This window comes from Aptenodytes patagonicus, chromosome 19 (assembly GCF_965638725.1).
Source record: "Aptenodytes patagonicus chromosome 19, bAptPat1.pri.cur, whole genome shotgun sequence".
NCBI lineage: Eukaryota > Metazoa > Chordata > Aves > Sphenisciformes > Spheniscidae > Aptenodytes > Aptenodytes patagonicus.
Window position 1 is genome coordinate 5,125,135 of NC_134967.1, and position 11,065 is coordinate 5,136,199.

The 11,065-nt window shown below is 45.3% G+C and overlaps 1 protein-coding gene across 1 annotated transcript; it reads right to left on the bottom strand.

The window, feature by feature from the left end:
• Positions 1-15: 15 nt before the first annotated feature.
• CA6 (carbonic anhydrase 6) lies at positions 16-9,206 on the bottom strand. Its single transcript, XM_076356434.1, has 8 exons — positions 9,117-9,206; positions 5,070-5,218; positions 4,565-4,660; positions 3,941-4,007; positions 3,191-3,348; positions 1,861-1,984; positions 1,252-1,350; positions 16-725 (listed from the first exon to the last, which is right to left on the bottom strand). The coding sequence occupies exons 1-8, from the start codon at positions 9,136-9,138 to the stop codon at positions 91-93; spliced, it is 1,350 nt and encodes a 449-aa protein (XP_076212549.1). The 5' UTR covers positions 9,139-9,206; the 3' UTR covers positions 16-90.
• Between the last annotated feature and the right edge of the window lie 1,859 nt (positions 9,207-11,065).

Here is an 11,065-nt window from a genome sequence, read left to right on the forward strand (position 1 = left end):
AAGCAGAAAGAGAAACAAGCAAATCTAAGTTTTCCTCAGTTTCCCCAGCAAGCAGTTTGGATTCTTCTGCTGCCTTAAAAAAAGTTGGGGTCACTGACAGCTGGTGTCAGACTCCAGAACCACCCCCCCCAAGAGGGTCATGGAGGTTTCTCCCCATGCTATGATATCTCCCTTCAGTTGCCCTGATTTGCACAGTGCAAGTGCCCGAACATCTGCAGGACTGAGAACTTGGCTCCACAGGTTCACGTGAGTCATCCACCCTGCAAAACCATTGGAGAACGTCCCAAGAAGAGTGTCTCTATCTTTCCCAAGGACAAGCATCCCTCCAGCCTGGCTCACATACCCCTTCTGGATACTCTTTGCTTTACCAGCTGCTCCACTGAGCCATAAATTTGCCATGCCAGACTGGGAGGCCCATGCCATGCAGTAGTGCAGCCAATCTTGTGCCTTGTGGTACAGGGGGAAGCTGATGAAATGGCCTCCTATCCACAATCCCACATCTGTGCCCACAGTCATCACTAGCTCATTATCCCTCTCCTGCGTGGAGTAGGAAAGAACAGTCTGACTGCCAGCATGCTGGGCTTTTGTCCAGAAACATAAGGTGAAGGCTTGGAGAGACATATCATGGAGGGGATGAACATTCACAAAACTCTCAATGTTTTCCACAGGGAAGTAGAAAGCTGGAAAAGTGCTGGATTTAATACCTGAAATAACCAAAAAGCCAGCTGTTACATTTCCTGCTATGCTTATAAATCAGCCCAACTCCTGAAGAATACACCCATAGGAACTGGCAGGGCTGTGACAGTCTTAGCTGTCTTGAGCCACAGTTACTGACGTGTGTCGTACCAACAGGGAAGGGGGCTTGAAATGATGAAAAGCTTAGCTCCCTCACGCAACTGTTTGGGAAAATCACTTTTTTTCTCTTCTTCCTCTTTTCTCATCTTGTGTAAAATAGAGACGACGATTATTTATCCTAGGGGAACCGTGAGCTTAAATCCTTCACTGTTTGTAAAAATGTGCTTACATGTTGCAGGAGAAAGCTGTAGTTGCTGTGAGAGTAGCTAGATTAGGGCTAGCTTTAATGATGCTGTAGTTGAAGAATTTCCATCAGCAGGCCTAGATATGGGACAAAATTCTACCTGCGCATATCAGTACCAAACCTGTTAATGATTTAGGCCATCAAGGATAGCAGGGCATGGGCTTTTCATCCTTGGAAGGTAAGCTGGACTCAAGAATAGATGTGTGTCTCACCTATGTGGCTCACTCCATTCAGCAACTCTCTCTTCATGTCTTGGAGCTGCATCTGGATTTGTTCCAGTCTGAGGTTGAATTCTTCTGGATGGCATTGTTCTAGAGCAATCAGACAGCTGAATTTACAGAAGACCAGGACCCGCACATGGTAGATTTTCTGCTTTCTAGTTTGTAGAAGGTTTGGGAAAAACCTTTGTTTTAAAATGCAGCGTCTCACCTCCATACGGTGCCTGGCTAATCAGCCATGCCAGAGCTGTTTCTACAACGGTTATCCTCACCCATATGGATGCAGACACACTTGAACCTAGTGTTCTTGTGTGGTGCCATGTAGCACCACTTATCTTGGGAGATCTGTGTGACACCATTGCAGTCAAAACAAAGGGCTGGTGCACAACCTACAGCTACCACTGCACCATTAGAAGCAAGATGTGTTGGCAAGGGGCAGAGGCACATGGGCCATCTCCACCTGCTGTGCAAGGACACTGCTACTCCTGGGAAAGGTTATCTCCAGCATGCCTAGCTTAAGTGATTTGCAACTTAACTACTTCCACGTAGGTTTCTTGCCCTTCCCCAGGGAAAGCTTGAGTCCTGCCCGCTGACTCCCTTTACCTTGGGTGAGTTTGGCTCTGAAGGAGGACTCCACCACCCGCCCGTTGAGGGGCTGAGCATGCCGGTAGTCATTACGCAGCGTTCTGTTTTGCCAGTCCAGCAAGGTGTTCTCCAGGAGGCTGATCTGTGAGCAACGCAGGCTTATTATGGCAGGCAATGGGAATAACAGCTTTGCCGAGAAGTGCAGTGCAGATCCTGCAGCTCAGGATTAAACCTAGCAATTTGTTATAGAGGAACCCACAGGGTCTCTTGCTGAGTATTAGCAAGGGAAAGGAACAGAACATGAGGGCTCTTATCAGCTAATTCATGATAAAGATATTTTGCCTGAAGGAAGTTTTTAACACCTGCCTGATGGTATGCATGGATGGAGATTTTGCTGCTATTCTGTAGCATACTGTTTTCTCACAAATGCCTACTAGCCTTCCCCCTGTCAAAAAGAGTATTTATTTTTCAAATGAGAACACACTGTGATCCTCCATTACTGTAGTCTCCATTTATCTTGTTCTGCTCCTAGAATAAAATGTTTCTGTTGTTTCTTTCTCATTAAGGAAGGTGAACCACTCTGCAAGACTCAACAGTAAGCTTATTTTACTTGTGTTACTTTTTTCCCTGCTAAAGCCTTTGTCCTGACAAAGCAGACAGAGCGAAGAGAAGGGAATCCTGCCATGTGACAGTATTCAACTGCTGGCACAAGTGGGGTTACTGCCCAGTGCTCCTGTGCACTCAACAGGGTCCTTTGTCAATGCCTCTGCTGGAGCATGGACGAACCCTCTCCTGTCAACGCAGCCAAAACTCGCAGCAGGCCACTCCTGAAATGATCCCATCTAGCTCTACAATGTAAGCGTAGACAAGAAAAAAACCCAAAAATGCTCATTTTTTTAAACTCAAAATAGTTCTAGAAAAATATGCCAGTTATTCTGTAACTGTCTTAATGTTATGAATGGCTCTTACGTTTTTTAAGGGGTTTTTTGGACTCTTGCAGTGGTTTTTGCCTTGTTGATTCTGACTGGTCTCTTCCTTTTTATAGTGCTTCAGCATGGTTGAGCTTAACTGAGCAGAGAGCTTTGTTACCGCTCACCAGACCTCAGGTAAACTGCTGCTGTACAGAAACTGACCCTTGCTGTGATGTAGCATCATGGTGTCGTTACAGCCACCTGTAATTCCAGTTGCTTAGGAGTCTATCCCAAAAGCCCTGTGTGAGAAATGCCCTATCAGCACCTCTGTCAGCCTGTTCCCAAAATCACTGGAGGACAGAAAAGGAAACTTGTGTGGAAAGGTGAAGCGTGGAGGAAAGTGAAGCTGCTCTGTCTGGTAAACAGCTATCACTTACCTGTGTGTGTGACAGGACAATCGGAGAATGAAAGATGGTCCAGATCACGCTCTCGGAGCAAGGTGGGGTTGTTAGTGAGCCCTGGTACCTGTAGAAGTGTGAGAGGTTTTCTGGCAGCATGGCTTGGACATCCAGAGAAATGAGCTTTGTTGATTGACCTCAAAAGGAAACAGAGAGGCAATAGGAACAATTAATGGAGAACAAAGAGAAAGGAGAGAGTGGTGTTAGAGCTGGGGTTGACAAATCACTTTGCCCAGAGCACTGGTATATTAGACCTTTGGCAGAACTGGATGAAGACGGAGGGAAGTGAATGGTCCTTTCAGTGGATCTACGGGTTGTCATTCAGAGATACCTGGGGTCCTAGAGGTGGTGGGCAGCTGCACCTCAGCGCTCTGCCAGTAGCTGTTAGTCCTCCCAGGAAGCAGAGTATATTAGTGCAGCGCAGCACCTGCTATCTGGGCGTACAGGCTGCAGGATCGTAGGACGTTGTTATTTGATGGTGCTGCAGCGTGTTGTGTAGACCTACCAGGAGTATGTTTATTGCTGCCTTGAGCATCTTCCACGCCACCCTGCTGTGTGGGCTGCTGTTTGAGCTGTGTGGGCAGGGATGGTGTGAAGTTGTGCATGGCTGAGGATGCTTGGCCACGTAACTGCAAGCAAAGCAGCAGCAAAATGCCTGTCCCCAGACCCAGTACATACATACAGGTTTTGAGAATATCAAGGATGGAAAAAGGCATTCCCAGGTCTTACCTGCAAACCTGATTTTTGCCAGTTTGGAAATGAATTCACTGTAGTAGGTATTCTCGAAGTGCCCATCCTAAACACAGCATAGAAACTTGAACGAAAAGGTTAGTGACCTGCCTGTCCTTCTATACCATTAATCAGCTTGGGGGATTAATTGATAAACTGGGAGACAGAGAACAAATAGTATTGCAAATCTCTTGGTAGGCTGGACAATCCTAGGCATGATAAGGTATGTACACATAGGTCTCGGGTAGAATAGTGAACTATAAGGATCCTTTTTCACCACTTCTAAATCCACACAAAATCAAGTGCTCTCACTTGCAGATCAGAGCAAGGCCTTGAGGTACAGCAGGGAAAACCCAGCCGCCACACCTGATAATCCATCTGTACTTCTTATGGGGGAAATTTTTCTGTGGCTCCCAAGTTGTATTGGCTGGTATGGTGTGAACCCCAGATGGCATAAGGGAAGAACAGTCCTGCTGCAGCACAGCTTCCTCAAACTGGTAGCAGACATCATCTCTTAAGATAGACGTGCAAACCCAGTACAGGCTGCTTGTGTCTGGACTGTGATTATACCATAAACAGTGATCACAGACTGGCCTTGCTCAGCAGCCTGGGTGTCAAACCTACCGCATACAGGAAGGCAAGCACAGCCAATCCATTTGGTTTGTCTTTGGCTTCTTTAAAGCTTGAGTAGTCAGCTGAGTTGTAATGGACAATATGCAGCTGTCAGAAGAGAGACAGGGTCATTTAGCAAGAAGTCATGAATGGCTTCCTTGGTGCTTTAAAGTACCCAATACAGTCTGAAGGGAGAGTCACCATCCCAATTCCTGCTACTTGTGCTTCACAGCGCAGCCAAATAAACCTTTAGTTTAATAGGTTTGTGACAAATGTGGAAGAACAACTCCATCTTTGAAGGCTATTAGTGCTATTGCAACGGCTTTTCTTAGTCTTCTGTGCCAGCACCGTCAGGCTCAGCTCTTGCATTGCACCAACCACCTGCACTTAAGGGAGCCCTGTTTCTCCCACTTGCCTCTGCATTCCTTCTTGCAGGTTTTGTGGGCTGCAGCTTCCCATTTCGCAATTGCCAGACTTGCAGCGTACCCTCCCTCCAGCCCACTCCGTTCACAAGTACCTCTGCAAAGTATCTCATCCCGTCTATGGTGTGTTCGGAGCCGCTGGTCTCCAGGTCCAGGCCACCCCAGTGCAGATGCATCTGTACAGCTGTGTAGAGGCCTGGGAGCCCTCTGGAAATGTGCATGGTGGGTGGCAGATCAATCTGAACTGAAAAAACAGGATTGGAGACAGCAATGGGTGCAGCCATGCCCATTCGTGTAGTTACGCTTACAGTGCCTAGTGCTTTCTGCCAATAACACCCTCTCTGAAATAAGCTGGCACAGGGAACTAACTCCAGTATGCAAGGAAAACCACTGAAGCTTAAAGCTAGGTCTGCTTAAAATCTTTCCTGACCTCAGGCTCGTGCACCTCAAAGACCACACCAGGCACAAAGATCACTGGGCACTAGCTGTGCCTGCAGACTTTTTTTTCCATTTGAGCAGCTCTAGGTTTTTCCTTAGGCACGAATAAAGGTGCTTTAACGCTCACTTCTTGTGCAGTACATCACATCTTGCAGGGCTCTGCACAGATTTGTTAGCTACTTTATTTCCAAGGAAGAAAAGGGGGATAGAAATCAACAAAGCGACTGGCCTCATCTAACCTGCCATCATAATTTCCAGTATTCTGGACTGTGCATGTTCTAGGAACAGGCATACTGGGCCAGAGCCCTGTAAGTTTGAAAAGGCTGTGTTAATGCTTGAAGGATTTGTTGAGACAAATCTCTTTGCTTCTCCTCGCCAAGGAGTATTCACAAAGACACTATGAAACATTTTTCTTCCTGCTAATGTACTGCCACAAATCGTATTTATGTTGATAAAGATGCCAAACCTAGGAGTGAAAATGGAGAATTGTCTCATCCTAATGGAAGCCCAGAGCACGTTACAAAAAATAGCGACTATCTTTGCAAAATGTAGCACAGTATATATGATTCATTAGTCATAGTTTGGGTTTGTGAGAAGTTTGTTTTGTTTGTAAACTGTTTACAGACAGACAAGGTGAAAACATGTTTCCTTGTAATATCCCAAAGAGTCTAGAGTGGGGGGAAAAATCCATCTACCTTACTTTTTATGTAAGATCCCTGCTGACTGCCTTCCATAATTAAGGTTATGTACCTCAGGTACCTCACTACGGTTTCTACTTTCCGCAAAACACAGCCAGAGAACTGCGTTCTGAGTTTACGGGAAGTTTAAGTCTTCTGTAAGATATTTTATGCAAATACTTCCCTGAAAGCTTGAAGGTCGGTAACAGCCCAGTTGGCTTCTATTTTTCACCCATGTAAAGTGTGTGTGGAAAGTATGACTGCTCTGAGCTGGAAGTGCCTTACTCCTACTTAGCTCTAGTTTTGCCAGGCAGTGGGGAATCAGCTGGGATTACGCAGTGGGAATCTGGGTGCAACTGTGCCTTTCTCCAGCATTTCTGCTCTGCAGTTGGGACTCTTGTCCATTACTGCCTTACAGATTACAGCACAGGCAGCCAGCCTATTTTCCTATCTCTGGCCTCTGAGGCGGTTGAGTTAATGAAGGTCACACTTGAGGCCCCAGTTCTAAGAAAAATCTGCTACTGGAGGAAGCTGCACACCCCCTCCATGGATGACATTTTAATCTTCCAGAGCTGTGTGTGTCCTTGCTACCTACTAGAGGACCAATCATGTTTTTTTAAAAAAAAAAAAAAAAGAAAGAAAGAAAAGTCCAAATGCCAAATACAAAAGTCTTCATTAACCTAAGGTTATCTGTGAGAGTGTGTCTGCACAGATGTGGTAGATAGGTGCAAATTCCTTGTGCAGACACTCTGTGCTGCTGCAGATAGGCTTTATCAGGTGGGATTTAGCCTGGTAATCACACAGCTAGAGAGAAAGTGTAGCTGGTGTCTTAGGTGAGACACTTGGTCTCCAGCTCCTGAGAGCCTGTAAGGAGAGTCCTGCTGATAAATCCGTCTCCTGTCGCTTTCAGATCTGCTGAATGTTTTCTGATGTGGCCCAGTGGAACATTTTCCTTGAAAGATATTGCTACCCTGTCCTATTGCACTGAAGCCAGTAGGAAAACCTAGCCTGACTTCAGAGGCGCTATGAATAAGGACAGTCATTTTGCCTTTGTGCTTTTCTAAAATGCCCTGCATCAGAAAATCATTGTTTTGATGTTAACAGAAGAATGGGAGAATACACATGTGCAGTCAGAGATCTGAAAGCTAAACCTGCAGGAATTAATTTGTAGGCAGTCAGGGTAGCAATGCTGACACGAGAGCTTCTAACTGAATGTTGAGCTTGTGTGGGTGACAAACAGGAGTACTTATTCATTATGACTTTTAGAAATACAATCACAACAGCCTTTCTCTGAAGGCAGTATGTCTCTCATCACTTCATTTCCCTGCTCTCGCTCCATACTTCTTTCTCTTACAGAGAGGAAGAAAGGACTGCCGTGCAGGATTACAGAGCTACCAGCTTTATGTTCCAAACACCTTCCCAAAAACGCTCATTCCCTCCCCACTGCAGCTATTAGAAAATTCTCTCATTGCTCATCTGTAGTCCAACAGCATTATTCCAACAGTACCAGCTGATGACTTATTTAGACAATGAATTACAGACTGCAGCAGGGGAATCCAGGACCTCCTAAACTATAAACCCTGCCCTGAGACTGCGTGGCCAAAGGCAAGGTTTTAACCCATGCTGTGCTTCAGCTTCCCTTCCTGAGACCTGAAATACCAATCCTCTGACTATAAGGGAGGGATTCTCCTGTGTGTTGTACTTTATGTGATCTACATCTAACCGAACCTTGGATGCAAACTTGCTACTGGTTCTCTATTCCTATCACTTCTAGTTCTTAGTATTATACAGGGGGAAAAAGATGCATTTTATGAATGCAGAGAGGAGTCAGTATGTACCAAATACCATTCATTACTATAGTCCTGCAGTATTCTAGCACACTGAAAGGAAGGGTCAATCTCTACTGCTCTAGCTGCCTTTTATCCCTTATGGTCTTGCACAACCATAACTGCCTTTTATTTCTCTGGTTTATATATGTGTTTCTGGACAGCTTTCCTGTGTGATTGGGGAAAACAGCAAATCTAGGAGAGTAGAATGAAGTGAGATGGCAAAGCAAAGTAAGGTGAGTTAAAAAAAAAAAGGGGGCATTGTCTGTGAATAGCATTTCAATCAGCTAAAATGAATAATCTGTTCTTGCACTGTCACGAGCTTGACATCCTCCCAGGACATCTGCTCAGCCACGGAAGAAAAAACTTCCCACCCCTACAGCAAAGCTGACTCATTCCACTGCATTTCAACCTCGTGTCTCTTGCTGGCCACAAAAGGTGTGTGATAATGTTCTAGCTATGGCAGAATGCTGCAGTGATCATACAGGAGCTGTTCCCGTATTCTGCGTGTGCTGGGAAAATATATATCTGAACTCATAAAGTCTCCTTTATACCCCAAACATAATGTAATAAGTGAATGCTACACTGCCCAGGTGAAACCTCCGGAGGATACACTACAGCCTACTTTATAGCTTAAAAGCAGAAAGCTGTCAGGTTTAGGTAGTTCTTCCATCAGCTGTCCCAGCAGGAAGGTATGTTCTTTCTCTCATTGAATGCACTGCAGGACTAAACTCGGTATGATGCACAGAAACCTGAACTCATCAGTGCAGGATGCTAACAAAGAGGTGTGGATAAAAGGGTTGGGTTTTAAGGACAGACCTACCATTAAAGACATCTGCATTTCAAAAATGTAAGGCCTTTGCTGTGCTGCTGCTGGCCTGTTCCCTGCACTGTTGGCTGCCAGCATCACCCGCTGTCTTGGAAACAGTGCATGGGAGGCCCCTGGATGCTGCATGTGCGGTGATCCATGCACATACCAAGCCATGGCTCGGGGGCAAAATGGGGCTGAAGGGGACAGGCAGCACTTGCTTCCTTGTGCCTTAGAGCTTCGCTTTCTGACAGCTAGAGCTGCTGCAGGACTAAATAAACTCCTTGAGCTGTATGTCCTGATTTCTGTTTCAGGCTGCTCCTTTGTCAGCAGTGACTTCTTGACCGGCTCCTCTTTTTAGGTAGGTAATGAGAAGGATCCCCCCAGTCTTACCGGAGTGACCGTTGTTGGTCATTGTGAAATCCCCTTGCAAAGGCCCATCATAACCACTCAGCTCCAGCTGCAGTAACTGGGGGTTGTACCTCACTTTTTTCCTCTGGATGTCAATTGGAGATTGGTGCTTGCCAGCACAGTCTGCAAAGTGCTTTCCCCAGTGCTCTTCATCCAGCTCTCCTTCTGTGTGGAGGAGAAGCAAACCAGGTTATTAGGACACGGTGAGAACTGCTGTTAGCTCAGGAGTCAGAAAACTCTCTTCATTTGCCAGCAGGGCATGTCAATCTGGTTATTATAACACCAGGAGCTGCAGCAATAAAAGGTTGCTCTGCCTTCCCTAGAGTGAAAATAAACATTATTCTGTCTGCAGGACAACTGTGCTGCAAAATAAGAAACCTGCATTGCAGTAATAGCTTACTGATCGCTGGAGACTGAACCTTCACCGAAAGAGAAGCAGTGTTCATATAGAAATGGGGATTTAAATGGGTCTCAACCACCAAAGGTGTGGAATCAGGTTCTCAATGAACGTGAGAGTGAATAGGACCAGGGAAAGTCTCTACTTAGGATTGGGAACTGGCATCAAATTTGCTATTTTTAACTAAGGAGAGAGCTAACAAAAGAATTGGAGTGAAATGGTTTAAATAAATGGAACCTTTTCTATGTGTTCTGGGATAGGAGTGGTCTGGGGTGGCTTTGATGTCCTGTGTGCATTCTTATTAATAAAACCCACCCCTTCTCCTGAGCGCAGTGCTATGCCTCTTTCTGGCACCCCCTTTTTACACACAACAAATAATGACAAAGTGATTCATTGCTTTTGTGAGACAGATCCTGGTGTAGAATAGTACCTGAGCCTCCCAATTTCGGGATTCAGTTGATTGCTCTGAGCTCTTGATGCCCCTTCAGCCCCCAGGCCTAATAGCCCCTAAAGGTCATACTAAGTGTCAATACCGGCTCCTTTTCCTGCTTAGTGTCACTAGCTCAGACACAAACATTTGACATGGGACTAAGGACTAAAGGCCCTAGCTTCACCTGCACGTGCTCATGGTGTCCGCAAGTATTTAATACTAACCCCCCCCCCCCCCCGTGGTCACCTATGGAGGGAGCAAATGTGTAGGAGACCTGGCATGCTGGATGCTATCCTTTTTCCAATGGCTCTAAGCCTCTTAGCCTTAATTTGAATCTTTCCTGCAGAGGTCTGGGTGCTGCTGAAACTATTAACAGATGCCTGAACCCTTCAAGGCTATTTGCTCTCTCCATACTGCTATATTTAGCACTTTAAGCATAAGTAGAAATTTTAATGCCATCTCTGTCAGGGCCGTGACTGACAATCAGTATGGAAACCTTTTCTTCTTGACCCCAGAACTGCAATATAGCGATCAATGTCAGAGTCACGTCTGTCTGAGAGAAACGGAGCTAGAGCTAAGGAATAATCATCATGTGATTGTTGAACTCACTGACTTCAAATCCTGTAGAGATGGTTTGGAAGGAGAGGTGACTGTTGTAAAAAGAAAATAGTTCAAAGCTACTTCATCATCTTCCTAATTTTCAAATTATTATACTTATGGCCACACCTGGGGATTTGTTACTATTTGCCAATTCTTTTATTTTTATTTCATTTAAGCAATGTCAGTTTGCAGGTGTTTGTTTCCTGACATTGATTAAATATGGGGGGCTTAGGAGATGCAGACAGCCTGGCCAAAAGAAAATCCAGAGAGAACTTCTGCAAATAGCTTAGTGTCCTAATTGCAGCAGTGTATCTATTCAACAATATCCTTTGTTTTAGCTTGATTCCCAGCCCACTGAAGATCATAAAAGGATTACCGTTTACTTTAATGAGCTCTGCAAACAACCCCCTGAAACAAATGAAAATCCGATAAAATTTCACAAAATATATAAATACATAAATAAGCACTTCTTAGTGATCTGTACCACATGGGATATGGCAATAA